Source organism: Saccoglossus kowalevskii, chromosome 11, assembly GCF_978046115.1.
Source record: "Saccoglossus kowalevskii chromosome 11, keSacKowa6.1, whole genome shotgun sequence".
Lineage (NCBI taxonomy): Eukaryota > Metazoa > Hemichordata > Enteropneusta > Harrimaniidae > Saccoglossus > Saccoglossus kowalevskii.
Window position 1 is genome coordinate 28,605,406 of NC_140651.1, and position 27,465 is coordinate 28,632,870.

Genomic DNA, 27,465 nt, shown 5'->3' on the forward strand with positions numbered 1-27,465 from the left:
AGGTTACTTTGTATCGGTCGAAGGTAAAGCTTTGCTTGTGACCCAACATTACTTTTCAATTCAGCTACGCTCCAAGCACATTGAACAACTAATACATTTCGACAGTTTCCAGTGCAATTCATTATTTCAAATCCACCACATCCCTGGAGTTGCGGATATTCTGCTGTTATTTTTTTCCATAACTTCATCTTCGTCGTCATCTGCGTAAAAACTAATCTTTTTGAGTCCAAGCCCAGCCTTGGAAAGTACCCCTCTTTCTGTCGTATTGGGGATTCTGTGCGCATGACAGTCGGACAAACATATAAAGTTCATTGTCCACGTTCGAGTTTGTTTCGCCCTTTTCGTGGGTCGACGTTCACCAATCTGTCGGCTAGATCTGCCTGGGCTGAAAAGACGGTATCTTTCGCGAAGTACGTTCGCGGCTGGAGTTCCACTAGCTGTGGAATCATAGCCCCCTGAGGGCCGTTTTTGGTCGTCGGTATCTGGCTGGCCCGCAGTGGGCTATGGAGCCGACGTATCTGAAATGTGGTTAAAATCCACGGTCCAAATCTGGTCGTCGCAAATAATAAGTTCTAAGTCATTCTTTCAACATTGGTGTCTTTGATAGTTATTCCGAAGACATTTCAACCTACCTAAGCATTGATATTGCAATCAGAATTTACGTAAATAACTTTAAAAGTTGATGTAGCTGTTCGCCTTGAAAAAACACTGGAAGCAGCCATTTTTCTGCCCCACAATGCACTGCGATTCACGCGAGATCCTGTGATTAAGCGTCACGTGACCCATAGTCAAGTTTACGACTTTTTCCCAGTGAATTAATGGTTTTAAAATATGATTTGCGTTTGTATATATTTTTTATATTATTAAATAAATATTTTATGAATACATAAATATAAATGTACATAATTTATTCTCATAAAAGAATGGGAAATCACATAGTGTGAATTAACATGTACATAAGGGGTCCATCATTACTTTTCTCCAATCATGGCTCTGCTAAAGCATTTCACCACAATTAAAAGCAAACTTAATTTACCATACAATCTTAAAGATAAACAGAAAGAAATTATCAATGCAATATTGGAAGGGAGAAATTCCTTTGGCATTTTGCCAACAGGGTATGGTAAAAGTTTATGTTTTGTAATCCCTCCATTGATTTTGAATGAGGAGTCACCTAGGACACAACATATTTCTTTAGTGGTTACACCACTGAAGAGCTTAATGGTGAGCCAGTGCAATGCTCTGAAAAATATTGGTGTGCAGTCTGTATGTTTGATGATGAAGTCAGAAATGACCGAACAAATGTTAAGTGGTAAGTTATAATTTATCTTCTTTATTATTATTATTATTATTATTATTATTATTATTATTATTATTATTATTAATTATTATTATTATTATTATTAAATTTAAGATGTGAAGAATGGAATTTTTAGTGTTGTTTTTCTCTGTCCTGAGAGCATTGACTCATGGAGTGATATACTGAGATCTCCAATATATAGAAAGAATGTCTGCCTTGTGGCTATAGATGAGGCACATATTCTTGATACATGGTAAGTAGTTACTAGTATCCTCAAAAAAGGGTCATATGCATCACCAAGAATTATTTATCAAAATTAAAATCAATATTTGAATATATTTTTATTGCTTTATTTCACAGGGGCCAAACATTTAGACCCCATTATAAGAAATTGGTGGATTTCCGAAGTATGTATGGTGGCAGACCATTTCTTATACTCACGGCAACAGCAACAAATGATATTGTTAATAGGATTTTAGTGCATTTGCACTTTAAAAGATCAGCCATGGAGGTTGTTGCAGTTGTGCCTGATAGGTAATAAATTAAAAACATGTCCAATTATCATTTTCATCATCATATTAGTACATGTAGTTGCAGTTGTAGTGTCATTTTATTACTATTGTAGACCAAACATATTTTTGGAGTATGTCAATGGTGGAAAAGAAATAGAAATTGAAATGGACTATTACATAAAACAACTAAAAGATAAAAGAGTCAAGGCTGACAAAACAATAATTTATGTCAGGTAAATATAAATAAATAAATAAATAAATAAACAAATAAATAAATAAATAAATAAATAAATAAATAAATAAATATTGTGTGTATATATATGTCTATATAATTGTATAATAATAATTTTTCTCCACAGGTCCATTGCCCAATGTGGTGCAGTGTATGCTGCTTTGTGTAATGTAGTCGGGAGCGATAACTTTGTGCAGGGAAAGAGATTAATTGAAATGTTTCACGCAGGATTAGTTGATGAAGACAAAGAGAGAATCGTGAAAGAATTTGTGAAGGTTGATAGTGTCATAAGATGTGTGATAGCAACTGTGGCATTTGGTATGGGTGTAGATGTTAGTGATGTGAGATGTGTGATTCATTGGGGTGTGTGTACGAGTGTGTTAGAGTATTGGCAGGAGGTTGGGAGAGCTGGGAGAGATGGAGAGTTTTCTAGAGGGGTGATGTATAACAGTGGTCGTAGTTTGCTGTATAAATGTGAGGATGATATGAAAGAATTGTGTAAAAATGTGTGTGGAGAGAATGCACTGTGTATAAGGGTAGCAATTTTGAATACATTGTTTGTGGATGGGATGGATACAAGTTATTTGGCAGCTTTGAAGAGTAGGGAGATGTGCATGTGTGAGCTTGGAAGTGAGTGTAAGTGTGTAATGTGTGTGTGTTGTTTTGTGTGCAAGGGTAGGTGTGCATGTAGGATAGGCAGTAGATAAGCATTCATTATTTTTTCATGCATTCTCATTATTTTTTCACTCACTCATTCATTCACTCATTCATTTTTTTCTTTCATTCATTCATTCATTCATTCATTTTCATTTATTCTCTCATTATTTTTTCATTCATTCATTCACTCACACACACACACTCACTCACTCACTCACTCACCCACTCATTCATTTATCATTCATTCATTTATTCTTTTTTCATTTATTCTCATTATTTTTTCATTCATTCATTCATTCATTCATTCATTCATTCATTCATTCATTCATTTATTCTCTCATTATTTTTTCATTCATTCATTCACTCACACACTCACTCACTCACCCACTCACTCATTCATTTATCATTCATTCATTTATTCTTTTTTCATTTATTCTCATTATTTTTTCATTCATTCATTCACTCACTCATTCGTTTTTCATTCATTCATTCATTATTTTTTCATTCATTCATTTGTTCATTCATTCATTCATTCATTCTTTTTTCAATTATTCTCTCATTATTTGTTCATTCATTCATTCATTCACTCACTCATTCATTTTTCTTTCATTCATTCATTATTTGTTTTCATTCACTCACTCACCTGCTCACTCACTCACTCATTCATCATTCATTCATTCTGTTAAGTAATACATTTGTATTGGATTTATAAATTTAATTTATTAAGTAACTTAGGGGGTCCTTTAATTTCTCTTTTATGTTGTGTCATCATGGCATGCATAAATTGTGGTTTGGCTCTGAAAAAAAATGAAAAATTTAGTGTAAAACGTCAACTAAAACATTCCAAAGGTTCTGTTGTTGAGGCACTTGAAAAACTGGTCAAATGTGAACTGACTCCATGCAAGCCATCTTTGGAGGAAGACAGGTATATGTGTGGTAAATGTTATGTGAGTCTGAGTAAGTCCTACAGACAATCACTGGAAAGTCATGCATCAACACAATTATTTGAGAAGAGAGAGAAAGAGGGTACATACATTTCAAAGAAGAGGAAAAGAATAACATTATCCTCACCAATTAAAAGAACACCAACTAAAAGCCCTAGTCTAAAGAGGGTTAAGGCACAGAGGGTGAGTGGATTCTGCCATTTCATTACAATGTTTATAAATTATGAATATTTTTAATAAGGGGTCGTTCATTAAAAAAATGTTTTTTTCCAGTGTTGATTTTTTTTCTGTGTAGGATTTATTTTTTATTTCAAATGGTGAACTCTTCTTATTTACAACATTGTGTTGTGGAATACTTTTTTAGTTGCATATTAAAGGGGAATGTTTTTAATTGGATTTACCTTGAAGTAAATATGGCCAAGAGACAACATTTACAATAGAAAACAAAAGACCACCACTCACAGGCAAATAATCATCAAAGGCAATCACCAGGAGTATAATGTTCTCCTTCAACCCTCTCACTGCCACCATTTTCCCACCCAAATTTGTATTTAAAAATGATTGTATTTTATAATTGTTCAGTTTATTTTGGAAAAAATTGGAATTGTTTGTTGTATACAAGTATACATACAAATTTGTGAGAAATTAGGTAGATTTTATACAAATCTATTTCGTGAAAAGTGACAAAAGTTGACAATGGCAGTGAAAGGTTAACCTTTATGTAAATTTATTTGCAGGTTCCTGTGCATGATGGCTTTATCTCCATGGCCATAAAAGCATTAGCAAATTACAAATATGGTACCACATTCAGAATTCTTGTTCAGCATAGCCAGAATGCTAAAAAGGAGTTTTTAGCAGTTGTTATCTCTGAATGTAGAAAACAGATGGCATCCTATTTGAAGAAATCCACCAAATCATCACCGGCAATATCATGTGAAAGTATTAGTGCCTTTAAATGGGGATCTATACTAGATGAGACCAAAGAAAACCTTCCAATGCTGCATACAGTGTTGGAATCCAGTTTAACAAGCTCAAGAACAACTGACAAATTAGCAATGTAAATACCCATACTTTAAATTTTGTTTTCTTAAGGGATTCAGTAATTCTATATAAAATATTTCATAGTACATGTATTAATTTGTGCTACTGTAAGTCAATTTCTCATTGATATTTTCCTATTGCATCTCTGTTAATTTCCTGCTATATGATACAGTATAATAAATTATGCCATATTTCCTCTATTAGAAGTGCATGTGATTATATGTAATTTGAAAAAATGTGTTTGTAACAGAAATAAATATTATTTTGGGGTTACATGTGCTTTTATTGGAGGTGTGCTTCTAATAGAGGAAATAAAATTGGTAATAGTATGTAAAAGTGCAACAATGATTCAAAAAGTACTGTATCTGTAATGCTTTAACTTTTTTATCAATATGGCAGTGAAAAGGATGGCAAACTTGGACCTTTAACTCCTGGACTGGGATACATCATGGGAAATATCTTGCATTTGCGCAAAAGAAGTCGCTTCAAATATCTGCAAAGTATAAACTCAATACAGATGTATAGAAGTGGGTGTAGCCAGAAGGTAAATTATTTAGCAGGATACATTCTGTGCCACTTTAATGAGTCATGGTTTTAAAATTAAGCAAACAAAGCAGTGACAACTAATATGTTATATTTGGTTTACATTTCAGTTGCTTACTTGGTATAATAAAGTTGGTATATGTTTAGGTGTGAAGGGAACAAGAATGGTCATAGACAAGCTGAGAAAAGAATTTGACACTAAGATTATTGATTGGAAACATAAAGTAGAGGTAATAAACATTTGTTTATCTTAACAAGTGTATCTTGCTGGCAGGGTATGTTGATAACCATTCTGGATACCTCATGGTGCCACCACTTATACGTAAGTGGTTCAAGATGCTCCAAACATGTAGTGTTGGTGAATTATTCAGACCTGGTGACTTAAATATGTTTGTCTGGTGCAAAGCTACCCAATGGATTTGTTGTGATTTATGGTATACTATTGTTTATTTTTATAAGTTGAAAGGTTAAACCATAATCTTCTGTGCAATATTTGGATGTCCTTTAGTGCTAGGTTATTTAGCCATATGGATAGATATATATAAGAACAGACAATGGAAGTGTGGGTGGATTGGTGGCAGGCTTCTTGTTTTCTGTGATTGGCACAAAGCAATATATGCATGTATGAGTGCTTAGAGCTCAAGGGAATGGTCATAATTAAAGCATGTATGTCATCCCTAAACCTATACTTACAATTTAAATGTGTAGTACGGTATAGTGGGCTTTGACCAGCATTATTGTTACTAACTTACAATAGGATGGTTATACTTCTGGAACTGCTGTCGAACCTCTTAGAGATGTGGCTTCTCCAAACACTGATATATTTTCCAGTGACTCTGATGATTCACCATCAGATCTAGATCAGAGTACAAGTGATGATTCTATTGAGACCAGTGATGAAATTGAAAGAACTGACTCTGACAGTAGCAGTGTCATTTCTGGTGTTAGGGAACTAAACCCTGAAATGTTACATTATACGGATGATGATATTGGTGATCATGGAGATGATATTGATGCATCCATTCAAGAGAGCAAGCGTAAGTTTTCTTATAATACCGTGCTTATAATAATTGTAATCCATGCTTTAATTAAAATCGCCTGCGTAAAATACCTTTTCTGTTTCGTTATCTTAAATGGAAAAAATTATAAATCTTCTAGTCCAGTGAGGTTTTCAAAATGTAACTATTAAATTAATACAAATATTTCATGACATCTTTGGAGACTACAGTTAACTCAAACACAAAACTTTAATTATATTAATCTCATTTGTATGATTATAAAGGTGTGGATATATTGATCATTGTATTCCCACAGATCCTGGGTTTTCATTGTGTTGGGATAACGTGCAAAAGCTCAGTGAAGTGAGGCATCAGTCTCAGTCAAAAGCTAATAAGATGATGATATGGGCCCTGGCTTATGGTGTGGAAAACAGAATTAATTTTCGAGATTTAGATGACGATACTGTTAAAGATGCAAAGGATATACCCCTGAGGACATATCTGCCAAATGACAATGATTGGGAATTTTTGAAAAACAGAATGAAATCCATGGTGGAGAGAATTATAGTTAAGCACTTACAATGTCTCCATGATTTCAGTGATGTTGTCAGTCAACACATTTCCCACAGATATAGTGATGCTTCCAAGATGAAAAGCAATATTGTGAGTATACATAATATGAGCAAATGTAAGTGCTAAAGCACATACACATGCAGTTCAGATTTAAAAGTGGAACCTATTTTTTGCTGCTCTGTTGCTAAATATTTTACATCTTAAAGTCATTTGTTGGATTTGGTTGAGGTGCATGGATGTGATCAGTGGTTTTTGTGGAAATCTTTTTTTCTTTCTGGAAAATATTTGTTACTGACACTTTTGGATAATTTTCAATAAGTAAAAAAATTTAAATTCTGTTTGTCTTGTACTCCAGCCATTGTGCTTTCATTAGTATATTTCTTTTAATTAGGACCAGTACTACTAGATTAATAAAGTTACTCATTTATTGTGAGAACCCATTGTTCTAATAAAGTAAACAATCTATTTTATGGCAGGGTATATCTATTGGATCAATAAAGTTTTCACGGTCATTTAAAATAAATATAAAGGCAGGTGAGGCCATCAGGGGGTAGTATAATGACTTAATAATTTTTGGCAATTGTGACCGGAGACAACAAGTGGATTGAAGTTCAACATTTGTTATTGCATACTATTGTGGTGATTGGGGTACTATTGCTGTTTCTCTTATCTCTTAAATCCACCAATGCTGGAACATATTCTCGTTTAATTGTGAAAGTTATTTTTATAGGTTAATTTGGGCGTTATTCCAGAAAATCCTGCATCAGGGAGAGGTGTGATTGAAATAATGAAGAAGCTGTCTGTATATGTTCCTGTAGTAAATAACAAGCCACATGTAACACTAGTGCACGGAGATCAACTATCTGTAGAGCGAATGGTTGAATGTAAGGTTGCAATGTCGACAAGTAGTGATGTGACAAACAGATTCACAGGTCAAGAACCACGAGCACAAGAGTTTCACAAGCGGTGTATTTTACTGCAAGTAAGTATACAACTATTTTATTTTGAAACATGATAAATGGGATCATGCATTCATGTATCCCATGTAAAATCACCTCCTGACCATCCTTGGGGAAGGGTTGGCTGGAAGATTACCTTGCTGTACCATTTTTGTTTTTTAGAAGTGCTTATTGTGCCAGCCCCACCCCCACCCTACCCATGATTTCAAATTGTCACCTTCTTTACTCCCAAGAACCCAAATTTACATTAATATCCATCTACACTAGCATGCATCTGACCATGCATCTTTCATCATCATCCATCCATTCTTCTTTCCACTGACTGAGTACAGATTCTACTATTGATCTGACCTATATCCATCCCATCCCAAATCTACCTTTACATAACATCCAACTGCAGCTCAAAAGTTATACACATTTATCAATTAATTAATTGCCTGATTTTGTCTGATTGCTACACATACAGGATACTATGAGTGACTACTTTTATGCACCAAATATAGATGAAAGGGGAACTTTATTTAATGTGAAGAGCCTGTTTGGTCATCGACAGGTAAAGAAGAATGTCATGGATTGTGTAAACCACGTAACTGATTTCCTTGACTTTTATACAGAGGGAATGGTATGTTTGTTGGCTTTGAAATTTCTAAATATAAAGTCACTGGATGAAATTCCTAATGATCATCCTAAGGACCCCAACAGAGAGATGAAGAAAACATACATAGATAAAATAGCATCAGATGTTGTCCTTCATATATGGCCACATGTGAGCAAAGATGACATATCAGAGGTGATAGGTGATGGTGATGGTGATGATGTGACAGTAGAAGATGAGGATGAAGAAGATTATTGTATTTGTAATGGGGAAGGTGAGTACATTATGTAGTTGTACACTCAACAGCATAATGTTAAGTTTGGTGGCCAAACTCATCAACTTAATTTATTAACAGTATATTCACTCATATTTAGAAGTTAGAAGTGTCATATGATGTTATGTGATTCAGCATATACCAGTATAAACAATTCCAGCCAGGTAGTCCGTAATTTGTACAGTTTTTCTGCAGGTACCTTGCAATATTCCATGTTAAACACATAGCTTTTATTTATTGCAAATTATTTATGCATTGTCCTGGATAAAAGTTATGATCAAAACAAGTTAAATAAATGATTTGTCTTTTTAAGGAGGGCTGAATGGTAACTGGATAGAATGTTCAGCAGGTATAAATTGTAGTGGCAAACACTGGTATCACTTTGAATGCATGGGAGTGGATGAGCAGGATGCCAAACAAGATTGGTGGTGTGATGATAATTGTAAGCAGTGGTCAATATTCTGCTGTAAAAGAAATGTAGAAGATACGTGGATTGGTTGTGAGAATGGAGCCATGTGTCAAAATGGAGAATGGTTCCATCTACAATGTAGAGGTTTAACTGAACTGCCAGGTAATAATTACAACAAAATTTTAGGGAAAAATATTAACCCAGTTTTCAATATTAGCCTTCAATTTGTTAACATGTTTGAGGAATTACATCTATTTACAACATATTCTACCAAAATAGAATAGGACTAGGCAATTGACAATAGCTAGTTGTTCATTACAGATGAAGCCTGGTATTGCTGCGCTGAATGTGAACGGGTCCATGATCCAAATGTTGATTCAATAAATGAATACAGTAGTGCTGTCACGTGGCGTGGTTTATACCACATGGTCAACAAAGATTGTGAAAGGGAAAATGATGGTGATGGAATGCTTAGTAACTGGAAAATCAACATGTTAGATTTTTGGAAACAAAACCACAACAAGTACTTGATACTTGGTCACAGATTGATATCTTGTAAGTAGATGGGTGGGTGGTGCGAGTACCTCAGCAGGTATTTTTTTTGCTCGGGTTGTTTCATGCAGAAATTATATTTCATAAAATTTCTTTGCATCAGTTGTTTTCTCTATTCTCCTGCCAAAGACCCCCCCCCCCTGAGTATGTAATGATCTACCCCTAAATTGCTTTTTGCAGTGGTCATTTACTGGGAAATTATGGACCAATGAATTATAACCTCATACCAGTTTTAACTTTTGACCATTGCTAGCTGATAAAACTTAAAACTTTAAGAATGTAAACTAATATTTTACAGGTGCTTCAGGGTTTGTAACCAAACGTGTAGCTGCAGATATGATCTGGAACAGCACGGCAAATATGGTAGGAGGGAAAGGGCACAACCTTGCACTGGACCTCATCAACGAATTCTTAAATAATGAATTCAAAAGTAAGCAAAAGTAATCTTGCATTGTATATCATTCATTACAATTTATTTGAATTACAACTGCATGGATGTTCATACAGATACTCTGTAGATCTGCTCCCAAAGTTTCCAATGGTCTACCCTAATGCAGTCAAACCTACATTTGTGTACCTTGAGTATTACTCATGGGTATTCCACTCAAGCTGTTTTGCAAGTTGCATGATGCCTAAAATTGTATCTATAATCCTTTATATTGTCATACATGAGAATATAATATTTATTGCTACGATAAAGAAAAATGTTTTCTTATTACAAAATATTAATGGAAACCTAGCTGATATGGAATAGAAAAGTTTCTTAAATTAAAAATATTAATTTCTCCATGTTTCCTTTTGCCTAATCCCATGTTCTCAAACCTCAGGCTAGCATGATAATACAATAACCAAACTAATTTATTTCATCTTCTTTCATACAATTTAGAGAATCTTAAAAACAGCCATGGGCAGTACACAGATCTACAAATTGCTAGATGCAGCCAAATTGTTGGAAATGTTGGAAAGGACCTTGATAAGATCTTTGCTGCAGATATTATTGACAAGTTTGCAAATACATCAAAGACATCAAAAGGATCCTATAAGAAGGACATAGACAAATTTGTTAAGGAATACAAGGCAGATCATTTATTTGATAAAGTTGGGCAAAGATATCATACTGGATTCAAAGGATTAAGGCATGAGATCCTAATAAAAAAACCAACCAAATTAAAGGCTCGACTGCAAAAGTACTCCCATATATTGGACACACACAGGCGTATATGTGAAACACAGCCATAAGTCGAACATCCCCATACTTGGCAAGTTTGTTTATTATTCATGACAAAATATTGAATCCTCTATTATTGGTGAATATTTTTGTGATTCTTGGTCGAAAATTTATTATTTTTTTATGAACTATATGTTTCATTGCTTTGAAAATTGGCAAAATTTGTAATCCAATGACATCATATGCAAGGGTCTATTTTTAGTGAATTTGTTGGTGTATTTTACTCATTTTTACATATTTTTAATTCTTCTATGAAACCTTCAGCCAGATTGCTTTGAGATTCAGACACATGATATGAAAAGGTCCTCTCTCTCAAAGATATCTTTTTGTGCAAGTTATTTTTTTTGACTTATTTATTTTCCCATACATTATAGAACATTGTACGTACCTTTTGAATGTACATTGTCTTGAAAACTTAACTGCATGGGCCTATACGTTTTCCAAAAATGTTCAAGTTCGAGTCGAGATTTACAAAGATCCCCCCCCCCACATACAAATCTTCAAGGTCATTTCATGGTCACATCTTTATTGCTTAGAAAGAGACATTGTCACAATTGTTAGATGTTAGATGGCTTTACCACCTTATGGTCCCACTCTGGACAAAAGCTCCAAATTTATGTAATGTTCTTATTTAGGTCTATCTCTTTCACTTTCTTCCCTGTCTGATCAATTGGTGCATTCTGGGTATTATGCATATTAGTATCATATGAATCACTGTTTTCTTTCATAAAATGAGAATGTTGATTCTGAAAAGAAAAGAATATTGTATTACGTAATGTTGAGGAACATAGCACCTGTTAACAAATAGATTATGGTACATTGAATTTTGTCAAAGAATTTGTATGGAAGTGTTTTGTGGTTATGTTGTATCAAATTAAAGTTTTCATTCTGTGCTACAAGGCAAATAACATTAGTTCTCTATCAGAATCCCTGTTGTCAAGGTATTTAAAAAGGAGATTTTTTACATGTAAACTACCCACAATGCACTTTGGAGCCAGACAAAAATTAAAGGCAAGAGTCTCAGAAGGAAATACACATGTATATGCTTTTGTTCAAAGTGTAACAATCTTTAAATTAAGTGACCTCACTGCCAGTGTATGAATGAAATGAAGGTATATGTTAAATAAAGATACACTTAGGTAATTTATTTTAAAAAATCAGCAATAACACATCCCTGTATCAGCAGAGTACTGGTACAATGTTGATAACTGTAAGAACTTGTGTATTACTATTATATTCTCCAGTGCTAATATTAAAATTTATTAAACAACATGACTACATTGTATACTGTAGCGAACAGTCTTGGTAAGAAACATTTTTCTGTAACTTGTACTTTTTTTGCATTTTAGACTGATTTGAATTGTCCACATTGTTAAATACATCTGTTGATTGATTGTCAATACATGTATTTATTTAACTCTGAAATAGAAAAAATAATTTTCAGGAAATTAGTTGCATTCTTATTTTTGTTGATCTATATCCCACTTTGAAATACAAGTACCAGTATATGTACTGTGTTTCCTATATTAGAAGCACATCCATGGATGTTCCAAACTTTTACAATAAAACAGTATATTTTGTCATTACAATACAAATAAATGGTTTAATTGGTTTACATGTTTTTCTTTTTGAAGGTGTGCTTCTAATAGAGGAAATGTGGTGGAAAATCATATGCTAATTTAAAGCTTGGTACATTCAATCTAATATGCATAATATAAATGTTACATACTATTGCTTAGTTTGAACACTCCGCTCATGTACTGAGGCCATGAAAATATGTATACTACAGCATTGCTATTTTATCTTCACATAGTTACAAGTTCTATACTGATATGGTTAATATCTCCAGAATAAATATTTTTCATGTAACTGTTCCTTTAATTTAGGTGTTTGTTATTGCAGTTCATTGACACAACGTAATCCAAAATAGCCACTAAAATTTAAAAATGAATCGGTCAAATTTCAGGATGAATTTCTGTATTATAAAATATATAAAATTGAAAAAAAATATATATAAATGACAAAACATTATTTAGAACAATTAATAAAGTGAGCCAGCAAGTGAATGAGTTAGTCGGTAAAGAAGTGATATGTGAATTAAGAAATATTTCTGTGAGGTTTTAAAACATGTAAAAGTCTTAAATAAATTCCAAGGGAAATAACCATTATTATTTTTTTTAAAATAATTAAAGAAATATATTAATTCCATAATAAAAATAGTTACTATACAATTTTGTTTAATTTATTAATTTTCTTTAACGATTAAAAAAATTCACGGCGATATTCTTTTCAGTCAAAGTTGATCACGTGATCCCCAAACGAGATTTCGTTCTATTGGCGTAAAGCATTCTGGGATATCAATGGCGGCGAAGAAGGTCGAGAAAACGACGTTTTTGTCGCAAAACGACTGAATTCTTCGATACAAATGGTTATTACAACATAAAACTTGACTCGTTGTGTTTTCTAATTATTATACAAAAGACCAAACGACAATAAAGGTGAGCTATGTCACCATTCTCGACAATAACAGCGATTGTTTGGATATGGTGCTTCACGAACACACAGTTTCCCGAGTTCGGATGGGACAGATCCCGTAGCTCTATATTCGACTTACAATACAAAATTTGAAAAGAAGACGTCCAAGTAATAAAGAAAAAGGTAAAACAGTTGTCAGTCGCAAGATAGAGCTACGGATCCGCAGCTAGAGTTCCACTTGCTGATGGCGAGTCGTGGTCAACAACCTTGCACCGTTCACGCAATCGAACGCGATCGCCAATTGTTGAGACCCCAAGCCTCATAAGTTCCGCGTCGGTCATGCCAGATACTATTTGCGGATCTATCTTTTCTGCCTGGAAATTGTGTAGTATTGAACCTAATTCGAGGTCATACGGTATGGCTTCCATGCTTGATTTAACGATGTCTGCTTCAAAATACCGCGCGAAATGAGAGAATTATGATGTCATACGCAGGACGGTATACGGCGTCGCAAAATATTCATTGCCGTATTTCATTTTACGACTCACAGCACAACATGATGAATGCACGCACCACCACATAACGAGACGAATGAACATCATAACACAGTGTACCACAAGATAACATGACAAACGCACCACACAACAAGACGAAAGAACATCACAACAAGATGGAATCACAGCATATCATGGCGGATAGTATGCATTTTTACGATATGATTTAGATTTGCATACAGTCTCGTTTATTCTTTTAGTGTTTTTTTACTACCTTATACTAAAATATGTTTGGATATTTAGAGTACTAACTAGTAGCTTCACGGTGAGGGGCTTTCGCGGTAAGCAGGTTTCGTATCTGGTGGGTGTCGCGGGGAGTAGGGCTTTGTCTCAATAACTGTTTTTTCATCCTTGTTGAGAATTAAAGGTTTATGTTTCTTTAACAACTGGCTCTATTCTGGGAATACCATTCTGGCAGGAGTTCCAAAATAAGACCCATGCTCTGATAATGCCTCTAGTTTCAAAGAGCAATAAACATTATCATTATGATCTTATTGGTGTTGCAAAGGATAGTTGAATATTGTTTATTGAAATTAATAATAAACCCCATAACCGTTTTCCAATATAGATAAATTGTAGTAGTAACAAACTGTATAACTCAGTCTCAACAATAAAATAAAGGAATGTATTATATATATTTACATTATTACTAATGCATTGCAATACAATGTTTTGTAAATGTAAAATGACACCAAAAATACTGCATAGTGACACCATTTGTATTACTTGATTATAGATTCCCGGGGAACAAATACCGGATTCTGCCGTAAATTCGCCCATCCAAAAAATCGCCCTGGGCGGTTTCACGGCTGGTGGGCCCTTATTTGGGTTTCAAATTTTCAAAAAATTATCATCAAATATTTTTAGAGGCTTATATTTTCATTGAAAAATCCACCTACGTCGATTTTCAACGCCGGCAGTTGGACCACCCAAAACGAATGAGACTATTGCAATTCATTAAATTTTATACATTTTGTTCTTGCTGGATTAAAAAGTAGACCGCGCATCTTTCTCTCAAAAATTCACATTAACCAACATCGTGCGCCAAATACAATTATTTTGTTTCATTTTATAACGAAAGTATATTCTAAAAAAAAATTCAAATACAAACGAACCAACTGCATTACTTAGTAGCAAATGATCGCGGTAGCGCAATCCGGTCATGCTGCGTTTCACGATTGTTGATTATTACCTAGCAATGATTAAAATAACGTGAAACAAAATAAATTCGTTGAAATGCAAATAAATTTCAACTTAATTTCAACGGAAGCGAATGAATCCGATCGCATTTTCAACACTCGATGCTGTAGAAATGAATGTTGATGGGAAAGCGACATGATTTGTTTTCAAATGAAAAAAGATAAACTGGGCATTTGAAGAATAATTTAACTGACATTGTTTACAGCGATAACAGCTCATTGTCGAAACGAAGCTACCCATTCATGCTAGTCGCAATAAATATCAATACTCTTGAATATACGTTATTGACTGCGGCTAAACTTTCAGTCATTAGAAAAGATTAAAATAACACCTTAAAAAACTGCCGAAAAATCGGCGGTTTCTTGGTCGCATTTTTATCTATTTTTTAAACCCGAACTCAATTATTTGCAGAGAACCTCGACTTTTTCCGCTCGGAAAGCCATTCACGCTAAATCTAAGCGCTGGGCTGAATCATTCTTATCACCAAATAAACATGGAGGATTGGGTGAACATTTGAAACGTTCGTCGTGATATTGCATTACATTGCGTTTTTGTTGTGCTATAAATTGTTTCAAAGACTGCAGTCACACAGAGATAACCAGAACATTGAAAAGTTCGTCGTGAAATTTAGCGTGAATTGCTTTCCGAGCGAAAAATGTTGGGGGTAAAAAAAAGAAAAGAAAAAAAAATTTCGCCCATTCATCCATTTTTGGGGGTGATATATCATTGATTCAGCCCAGCAGTAGTGTAGTTTATTTATTAGAGGCGCCAGGGAACCAACATTTTGGACGTGAATTATTTGGACGACAATTATAACCAAGAGGTGAGAGACTACTTACCGCAGCGACATGCAGCTATGGTGACTGCGACCCCAATAATATTTTAATTTTACTAAGCTAGGGTAAACCCATGTTTATGCTATGAGAAAGTGCAGATCTTGAACGTATTTTAGTGGAAATACATTTTTGCTTATCACGGCGAACGCAATTTAATGCGAGTGAATTTCCCTACTTAATTTCCTTAGTTGTATGCGGTATCCAATATAACGACCAATGTCAAAACATTGTTATGCAAATTAGCTTTAGTTGTAAATTTGAGTTTTCTAGACGATAGATACGTGAATTTGGACCAAAATGTTATCGACAAGACCCAGAGTATGACAGCCACTGAAACGTTATTGAAGGCAAATGAACACATCAGGCAAAAAAGGCTGTTTCGAGTCGTGACATAAGGCACATACCATTTTGACATACCATTTTGAGTATAGTTCATATATTGCATGTATATTACAGATAACGGCTACACCTCATCAACATAGTTGTTGTGCCATTGTATATTCAATTTGCTGACCATGCGATGTGAAATAAATAGTTTTCTAACAGTCTAGAGCATTATTCGTGTATATTTTCTATTGAATTCTATAATCATTTATGAGAATTAAATCTTAGTTTAGTGTTAGAGGCACTATGTGCGACATGGCACCAAGTCAATCTTGTATCGATCTAATCGCCGCTAAACAATACATGGTCAATACATCTCAAATTAAATGCGTTTATAATTAATACGATTTAATAATATCCAGTGCGGTGTTGTAAATGTCAATTCCGTAATTGATAGATGCCCAGTCAATAGGTACACGCACTGAAAGCTCATCTATGCAGGGCTGACTAATCTCGTATGCTAACGAACTGATCACAGGCCTAGAATCAACCTCCTGTCTGCCATTACCGGACTCGGTTTCATTCACAACGCCTTCAATGCCATATCCCATGGTATCCGTCAAGTCTATTCCCACAGGATCTTGCCATTGACCTGAAAGCCACATACGCATCGGGGATGACCTTGTTGTGCGTATTCTGTGTCGTGCCCATGCCTTTTGCCAGACTTCTAACTTCTTGTTTATTCTATGCATATACACATAGTGGAGTGCGGCAATGTTCTGTTCGTCTAATGGGTCAAGAATATTGCTTTCTTCCATAAAGTAAAATAGCTGTGAGTACAGACTCAACACACCTTCGTAAACATCTCTCCATAACCGTTCAATTCGCTGGTTGTGGACGCTTCTGCCAGTGATGATACTCCCACGATTTTCGCCTCTTTGTGATATCATGAAATCCGCAATATCAACGTTTTCCTTTCCCTTATACGATCTCACACGACTGGGTAGACCATACTTCTGTACACCAGTCTCAAAACATTGAAAGAGTGTTGCTGCTTGATTGTTATCAGTGCATTGTAGAACGACAGGTAATCGGCTAAAACCATCTATACAGCCAAATATAACGAAATGCCATCGAATCAATTTATGATTGGTATCAATAGGCCACAAATGATTAGGAACTTTTACATTATATACTCGCCGTTGTAAACGACCCTTCTTGCGTGATTCCACACCATCATCATCAACACGATGAATACTGTCTCTTAATCTAATCCGCTGGACTGTTACACCTTTCTCACGGAGTAGCTCTTTCAGCAGTTTCTCACCACAATAAGGGAAATCAGTAACTAGCTGTCGGACATGCGAGTCTAGGTCAATGTCTGATATATCACTGAATTCCATCTTACTCAATCCGTAGTACCCCATTCTTCGATAGACAGTCGCCTCAGAAACTGATAATATATTTGATATCTCTGAGACAGTAAAACCTTCGATAATGAAGCTTTCCAACACGCTACGCGGGATAACAAACGCTGGTGCACCACCTTGACCTCTGAGTTGTTTGGTTGGAGCATGACCCCCATGTGTAGCGCAAGCTAGCCGAAGTGACATCATGTCGTGTCTACTATTCACCCCAGTTGTTCCAACTCCACGAATGTTAATTTACATACCAAGTCTGGGGATACTTTTTGAGCTTCAAAGTTTGGAACAAGATGACCAAGACGTATTACAGCCAGTATATTGGACATAGATGCAGCCATCTTTAGAACATGGAGTGTGCTCACATTAGATGCATTGTGGGACACAACTGATAATTTATTCAAAAGTAAATGAAACAAAATATATAACATTATGAATACACCACATGATGGATGCACCACATGGCATAATGATATACCAGTAAATGCACTACATAATAAGATAAATGCACCACATAACAAGGTAAATGCACTACACAACATGGTAAATGCACTACACAACATGGTAAATGCACTACACAACATGGTAAATGCACTACAAAACAATGTAAATGCACTACATAACAAGGTAAATGCACTACACAACAATGTAAATGCACTACACAACAATGTAAATGCACTACACAACATGGTAAATGCACTACATAACATGGTAAATGCACTACACAACATGGTAAATGCACTACACAACATGGTAAATGCGCTACACAACATGGTAAATGCACCACATAATATGGTAAATGCACCACACAACATGGTAAATGCATCACATCACAAGGTAAATGCACTACACAACATGGTAAATGCACTACATAACAAGGTAAATGCACTACACAACATGGTAAATGCACCACATAACAAGGTAAATGCACTACACAACATGGTAAATGCACCACATAATATGGTAAATGCACCACACAACATGGTAAATGCACCACATCACAAGGTAAATGCACTACACAACATGGTAAATGCACTACATAACAAGGTAAATGCACTACACAACATGGTAAATGCACTACATAACAAGGTAAATGCACTACATAACATGGTAAATGCACCATATAATATAGTAAATGCACCACACAACATGGTAAATGCACACAAACACAAGGTAAATGCACTACACAACATGGTAAATGCACTACATAACAAGGTAAATGCACTACACAACATGGTAAATGCACTACATAACAAGGTAAATGCACTACACAACATAGTAAATGCACTACACAACATGGTAAATGCACCACATAATATGGTAAATGCACCACACAACATGGTGAATGCACCACATCACAAGGTAAATGCACTACACAACATGGTAAATGCACTAAATAACAAGGTAAATGCAACACAACATGGTAAATGCACTACATAACAAGGTAAATGCACTACACAACATGGTAAATGCACTACACAACATGGTAAATGCACTACACAACATGGTAAATGTACCACATAATATGGTAAATGCACCACACAACATAGTAAATGCACCACATCACAAGGTAAATGCACTACACAACATGGTAAATACACTACATAACAAGGTAAATGCACTACACAACATGGTAAATGCACTACATAACAAGGTAAATGCACTACACACCATGGTAAATGCACTACACAACATGGTAAATGCTCCACATAATATGGTAAATGCACCACACAACATGGTAAATGTACCACATCACAAGGTAAATGCACTACACAACATGGTAAATGCACTACATAACAAGGTAAATGCACTACACAACATGGTAAATGCACTACATAACAAGGTAAATGCACTACACAACATGGTAAATGCACTACACAACAATGTAAATGCACTACACAACAATGTAAATGCACTACATAACATGGTAAATGCACTACACAACATGGTAAATGCACCACACAACATGGTAAATGCACTACACAACAATGTAAATGCACTACATAACATGGTAAATGCACTACATAACATGGTAAATGCACTACACAACATGGTAAATGCACTACACAACATGGTAAATGCACTACACAACAATGTAAATGCACTACATAACATGGTATATGCGCTACATAACATGGTAAATGCACTACACAACATGGTAAATGCACTACACAACATGGTAAATGCACTACACAACAATGTAAATGCAATACACAACAATGTAAATGCACTACATAACATGGTAAATGCACTACACAACATGGTAAATGCACCACACAACATGGTAAATGCACTACACAACATGGTAAATGCACTACACTAAATGCACTACACAACATGGTAAATGCACTACACAACAATGTAAATGCACTACACAACAATGTAAATGCACTACATAACATGGTAAATGCACCACATAATATGGTAAATGCACCACACAACATGGTAAATGCACACAAACACAAGGTAAATGCACTACACAACATGGTAAATGCACTACATAACAAGGTAAATGCACTACACAACATGGTAAATGCACTGCATAACAAGGTAAATGCACTACACAACATGGTAAATGCACTACACGACATGGTAAATGCACCGCATAATATGGTAAATGCACCACACAACATGGTAAATGCACCACATCACAAGGTAAATGCACTACACAACATGGTAAATGCAGTACATAACAAGGTAAATGAAACACAACATGGTAAATGCACTACATAACAAGGTAAATGCACTACACAACATGGTAAATGCACTACACAACATGGTAAATGCGCTACACAACATGGTAAATGCACCACATAATATGGTAAATGCACCACACAACATGGTAAATGCACCACATCACAAGGTAAATGCACTACACAACATGGTAAATGCACTACATAACAAGGTAAATGCACTACACAACATGGTAAATGCACCACATAACAAGGTAAATGCACTACACAACATGGTAAATGCACCACATAATATGGTAAATGCACCACACAACATGGTAAATGCACCACATCACAAGGTAAATGCACTACACAACATGGTAAATGCACTACATAACAAGGTAAATGCACTACACAACATGGTAAATGCACTACATAACAAGGTAAATGCACTACATAACATGGTAAATGCACCATATAATATAGTAAATGCACCACACAACATGGTAAATGCACACAAACACAAGGTAAATGCACTACACAACATGGTAAATGCACTACATAACAAGGTAAATGCACTACACAACATGGTAAATGCACTACATAACAAGGTAAATGCACTACACAACATAGTAAATGCACTACACAACATGGTAAATGCACCACATAATATGGTAAATGCACCACACAACATGGTGAATGCACCACATCACAAGGTAAATGCACTACACAACATGGTAAATGCACTAAATAACAAGGTAAATGCAACACAACATGGTAAATGCACTACATAACAAGGTAAATGCACTACACAACATGGTAAATGCACTACACAACATGGTAAATGCACTACACAACATGGTAAATGTACCACATAATATGGTAAATGCACCACACAACATAGTAAATGCACCACATCACAAGGTAAATGCACTACACAACATGGTAAATACACTACATAACAAGGTAAATGCACTACACAACATGGTAAATGCACTACATAACAAGGTAAATGCACTACACACCATGGTAAATGCACTACACAACATGGTAAATGCTCCACATAATATGGTAAATGCACCACACAACATGGTAAATGTACCACATCACAAGGTAAATGCACTACACAACATGGTAAATGCACTACATAACAAGGTAAATGCACTACACAACATGGTAAATGCACTACATAACAAGGTAAATGCACTACACAACATGGTAAATGCACTACATAACATTGCAAATGCACTACATAACATGGTAAATGCACTACACAACATGGTAAATGCACCACATCACAAGGTAAATGCACTACACAACATAATATTTTACGACTTAAGATAGCTGTGGCTTTCCATAAGAATGCCGTAGTTTTCATTGTTCAGTTTAATGTTGTATGCTTAATTTATTCGAGTTTATTTGAGGTATGCAGGCAGCTGTCTACCCAGAAATAACCCCATCGAAAGCAAATATTAAAACATTACAGTTGAATTTACGGTGTTCTCAGGGATGGACAAGGACTATTTAAGGCCTCAGAGTGAAAACTCTGGATGGTATTTTTAATGTAAGTTCAAAACAACCGTGAATACCAAACGTTCTATGTATGATATTGGATATTGGAGGATCGATGCATCCCTATCTCGTCTTCATCTGCCAGGGTATACGCAGGTATGCACTTTTCAGTGTACAGGGACTTCAACAATACATGTATTTCACTTCCTACAAATTTGAAGATTACGGTCACATATGGTCAAATATTTCTGCATTTTATAGATTTACACTTAGTTTGGAAGAGGATATATCCGATTACCAATATAAATCTCATTTGCACATATTAATAATCTAAGTTTAGAACTGTGGATGAGAGGTCAAAGTTCACATTGTAAATTTCCCAAAAACTTCGAGTAATTTAAAAATCATTCAAGGATACTCTGACAGTGATTGACATTCTGGATTGAGGCATTCCGCCGTGAATTGATTGCAATTGTGTTTGGTGATGTTGTTCAGGTGACATGGGGACCCGTACATAACGTAGCGAGAATAATCACAACCTTGGTCCGTGGATGCTTAGTAATAACTTCGTTTACGCTCTCAATCAGAAATCTAGTACTAATCTGTAAGTATGATTTACGCATAACCGGAGAGTTGCTAAGCGACGTACTAATGTGATATTTCCCGAATTGAACGTTTATTACCAATAATGCGTTTTTCATACTAAATTTGATTAAAACGTGACGGCGGTTATATCTTGTAATCGCTTTATCTCCTCGAGTAGCAATGCTATTAAAAAGAACGAAGATTTGACATGAATAACTCAGAACTGGACACATCCAGTTATTACTACGATATTGACGACACATTTTCTTTGGAATAATGTGCACATTGTACGACCGTGAATGACTTGTGTAGAGATTTATGACTTATATCTTTGAAAGAAGCAACGAACACATGTCTAATTTACAGCTCTCAAAATATATAGCAACTAAAATACAACAAAATCTTTATTCATATTTGTTATGTGTAAAAGATGATGGAAATGTGTGAAACTAGCGTTAACAATAAACACAGCAGCTGATGTCAAGCTTGAATTTTGAAATGCAACGATGTTGCACATTGCTATGTGTGTCGAAACAATATGCATCACTGCCAGAAATAATGAAAACATTTTTTTTTTCATGAATACTCAAACACATGACGAATATATATAAAATACTGACACGCTACTTCGTGAAGGCAAATTACTTCTTGTCTTGGTGGCTAACTGCAGCGGAACAAAATGGACAAGCACATTTTTCTGATGAAATTCCGGATACATTTCACGTACTGAGTAAATTTAACCATTCTTTCGAGATAAATAATTCGAATTTTGTTGGTGCAGTGTATAACAATTATATAATACATATATTACAGACATTTCAACGGCACTTAGTGAATTTAGGTTTGGATATTTATGATTAAAATATGCATGGATGTTGGAATAGGTGTCACGAAATGTTTTTTTTAAAATTAACCCTCATTAAATATTTTGATACATTTTACTTGTTGTCATAAGATAGAGAAAGGCTTTACTGTCCGCTCAATAATTATGAAATAGAAGACGGCGAGTTGACTATCATGATTTATATTTCAGTCAGTTTGACAGTGGTTGTCATGACATATACTGATAAAGGTTAATGACAAGACCAGATGGCGAGCTGGTCGAAATCAACCAAAAACATCTTATGACTCTGCAGTTTTTAAGATACAAGACAGTAGCTGTAATTCTAAACCAATGTTGTTTGCGATTTTAAACTAAGGTAGTATCTTGGTGGAATGTTAGTGCGAGATTATTACCCCATCAATATTAGTTAGCGTTGACAATGTATAGAAATGTTTTCTCTAGACAGCTTGACGAGTAATTAATTGATTATGATGTGTACAACTTTCATGTGATTGGTTGTTTGTTGGAAGGAAAGGCCTTGGAGTCTCTTATACTGATTGTAATTGGTTAAGGGGTGACAAGAAATAAAGATGGATTTAATGCTGTCTCGGGTGAAAACCAGGGACTTGGCAGAGAATCGTTTTGGGAACATGAACGAAGCTTGTGTGTGTCTTTTGTCAGCCTAGCGTGGAAACGACCGAATCCCGGTTACCTAAGTGAAAGGTTTTTAACCATCAAAAATACCTATCACATGACTATTATTGAATGATAACAGGGCAACACTGGATGTGTGCAACAAAGGGCGAGACGCAGTTGATTATTTAAGTGATTAGCTTCGTCCGAGCTATGTTGTCACGCAATAATTGTCAATGCGGATTCCTTTATTTTCAATTACTATACTCTAAAATTGACTATACGTGCTGCGGTAGCTTAGGAAGAAAGAAATGTGTGAATAGCACGCCGTAGACCCGAGCATTTGACACGTGAAAACATGTAAATAGGTAAATATCCAGATAAAAATGACCAAGATTTCTTAAGCTGAAATATTATCGATGGGTTTGCTGCTTGAACGACCCATGCAAATGTGTGGATTTATTCAATATTGATGAGTCACGAACAAATCTTTATTGTAAATTCGTGCATTGACCCCGAGCACTGCTCCGCAATTGTCCGACAACATGGCTGCACGTGAAACCGGGCTACATGGCTGCACGTGAAACCGGGCTACAGGGCTTCACGTGTTTAAATAAAGGGCAGTGCTCGATATTATAATCGATGTGATAAGCTAATATTATGAAAGAAATATATCACGAATTTTAATTTTAAGATAAGTCTGATTTTTGTTCATCTACTCATTTTTCATTCACTTTTTATTCCATAAGTTTGCTGTAATCGAAATACAAACACAATAATTTAATAACATTGTACGGGCACGTACACATGATACACATAATTATAACAGTGAGTATTTCATACATTAGGATACACGGAACATATTTCTTGTGGTGTGGGTATTTGTGCACGAGGCATGTCTACTTCAGAGTGACTTTGAGTTCTATTCAGTTTTGTACACACATTGTCTATGTCACATTCTTAATGTTTGTAATAGTTTGTTCAGGTGAGAAGTTTTTACGTATATTTTGTTGAAATTTCAATTCAAGTTCAACCTCTCATGAATTCACTTGTCTGAATTCCGGCACGACATTTTGCGCTGACCATACTTACAGAACGCGCGACAAAAATCACGCGAAATCGCTACAAAATCCTAGTGTCTTCTCCAGTAAGTCAAATAGTGAAAGCAAACATGGCAAACTAGGTATTTCATGAATATTGCCACGTATCCTGTTTCCTCGACAGGTTATTGGCGTAAATCAGGTAAATTCGGGATAAAGGAATCTGGATGGATGTAGAAGTACGAATATGTCAGCAGGTAGGTCCAAAATGCCCAAATCTGGTTGGCATTGTCATAATCATGAGGTATAATAATATTAAATAATATGTGTAAACAGAGTTACTATTATAACTTTCATTATTATAATTATACAAATTATATCACGACAATTAACCAGCATATACAAATAGTTTACAAATAACAATTTATGTGTGATTTTCTGGTCCACTCGAACCCAAATATGTAATGTAAACATCAATATCATGAGAACTAGAGTTACCCATTATACTGCCTCTTTATTGATCACTAATTTTATTTATGGTCTTGCATAAGTACAGTGTTTCCAACAAAAAAGTCTCTATTGCAGTCTTACTTTACGTTGATATGCTAATTACGTAGATTACGTCACACCAATTTGAGTACACAGTGAGGTGTACATGTTTTGCTTATTTTAATAATAACTCTTGTCAGACCTTTTCTCAGTCAAGGTTGAAATGCTGATCCCTGTAAATAAAACGTATATTAAGCCAGAGTTACTGTCCACATGGGTTAATTGTAACAACAGAGAATGTCCACAAATTATTTAATTTATTATTTATTATTATTCACTACGGGTTTTGTTGTGCAATGGTTTATTCTCTTTAATTGCCCATGTACTGTAATTATTGATCAAACTCCAATTTCTGAAGTCACCATTCCGTTGTGGAAATCAAAACCGCCTATAAATATATCTAACATCCTGTGTCCGGGATAATTGTTTTCATGTACCACCTGCGCATACTCGCGCACTGTTCCACCCATTCCCTCAATTGTACGAGGTAAAACATAACATGCATTTGTCTTTGAAGGTCAATGTCACTAACCAAGATAAGGTATTAAACAACATCAATCTACTGTCAATCAGCGGTGTGTCCATCGTGGTTATAGGCACTGACAAGTTCCATACATTCTGATGAGAAGGCGAAGGAGATATTTTTCAAATACCCTAGAGCCATTTGAAATATGAACATAGATAATGCCGTGTGAATACATTAAAAGGGACGATTAACAATAATGATATGTTGAACATTAGGGTACAGGAGACGGTGCGTATAAGTAATGGGAGTAATCAGTCTCGTATCTATCGACATTGAAACAGTTTAATTAAGTGCTGGTATTTACAAGGTATACGAGTAATATAGGTAATGTTTTGCAATGTTATTTCATTAAATAGATAGAGATCCTTAACAACAAATGTTTGTAAGACGAGAATAGCACACTGAACAAAAAACAGCCTTTCAAAAATGCCGACAAAGATGCCTCTACCACTTGAATGAAACATGTGCATCTCCAAAGGGAGCGTGTCTACACCGACGATCGTCACATGGTCCAGTAGGTAATTGCTTTTCAAAGAACAAAGATGAAAAATTGATATTGGCTCAGGAAATAGTTCTTGCAGAAACTTGTACCGTCGAATGATGTAAAAAAAAGAGCTATACGAAATGTTTTAGTGCAAACGTTTCATAGTTTACAAAATCAATTTTGAATTCTCACATACAGAGGATAAGGAAATATGAAAACGACAAGATCGTCGCGTCGCGAATTGTTTTCTGTGGGTGCCAAGGCAACGCAGACAACACGTGTTAAAATACACTGCTTATTTACGCGTAATTCGAACACGCGCGTGACAACGTACCCGGAGCGATTTGATATACCAATATATGCATTCAACTCCTTATGTTACTCATTATTCACGAATAATTGTTGGTACACATAACACCGATTTATTCCATTCAGGTTGAAAACAACAACGTACTGCACATGCGCACAGCCGTGAACACACTGACATTTGGATACCTATATGTCAGGTAAACAGTGATAGTTTTATCCGAGAACAACGTTTGTAAATCTATAGATCTTCGTCTTCCTAATCCCCACTGAAACCAAATAGCTACTGAGTATATATTATTTAGTGTCATTGTAATTCCATGTCAACACCTGGTGTCATAGGGATGCTAGAAACGCGACATTTATTTAAACTTAGTGATATTAACAGTCTCAATTTAACTCAAAAATGAAATCAGTCTTGCAGGAAAAAACAAACCGCCAAACGTTTTCAATAAATCTATAAATTAAGCTTTTTTCTTCCATTAATTTGATCGACATTCAATTTTTCTACTGAATGTGCGCCTACTTCATATGGATCGAAGAGTGAAAAGAAGCTAAACGCAAAATGAATCGTGACAGAATCGATCTGTGCTCGATTATAGTAGTTGCTGGCCCGGAAACGTTCACACCCCGCAAACTCGCCCTCATTTACATAAAACGTGATCGATTTCTAAATAAGTATTATCGCTAGAATGCTACCTGCGTCAT

At 35.2% G+C, this 27,465-nt stretch overlaps 1 protein-coding gene and 1 long non-coding RNA gene across 2 annotated transcripts; one reads left to right on the forward strand and one right to left on the reverse strand.

Annotated features, from left to right (window-relative positions):
• Positions 1-987: 987 nt before the first annotated feature.
• Positions 988-10,033, forward strand: LOC146736613 (uncharacterized). The gene is made up of 16 exons (XM_085505341.1): positions 988-1,312; positions 1,415-1,553; positions 1,661-1,834; positions 1,926-2,045; positions 2,172-2,680; positions 3,551-3,828; positions 4,383-4,702; positions 5,086-5,230; positions 5,340-5,459; positions 5,987-6,266; positions 6,544-6,890; positions 7,531-7,782; positions 8,226-8,628; positions 8,942-9,199; positions 9,359-9,592; positions 9,888-10,033. The coding sequence occupies exons 1-16, from the start codon at positions 988-990 to the stop codon at positions 10,031-10,033; spliced, it is 4,050 nt and encodes a 1,349-aa protein (XP_085361467.1).
• On the reverse strand, positions 10,031-13,505 carry LOC146736614 (uncharacterized). The gene is made up of 2 exons (XR_014930863.1): positions 13,432-13,505; positions 10,031-11,563 (listed from the first exon to the last, which is right to left on the reverse strand). It is a non-coding gene; the product is annotated as an uncharacterized LOC146736614 (long non-coding RNA).
• Between the last annotated feature and the right edge of the window lie 13,960 nt (positions 13,506-27,465).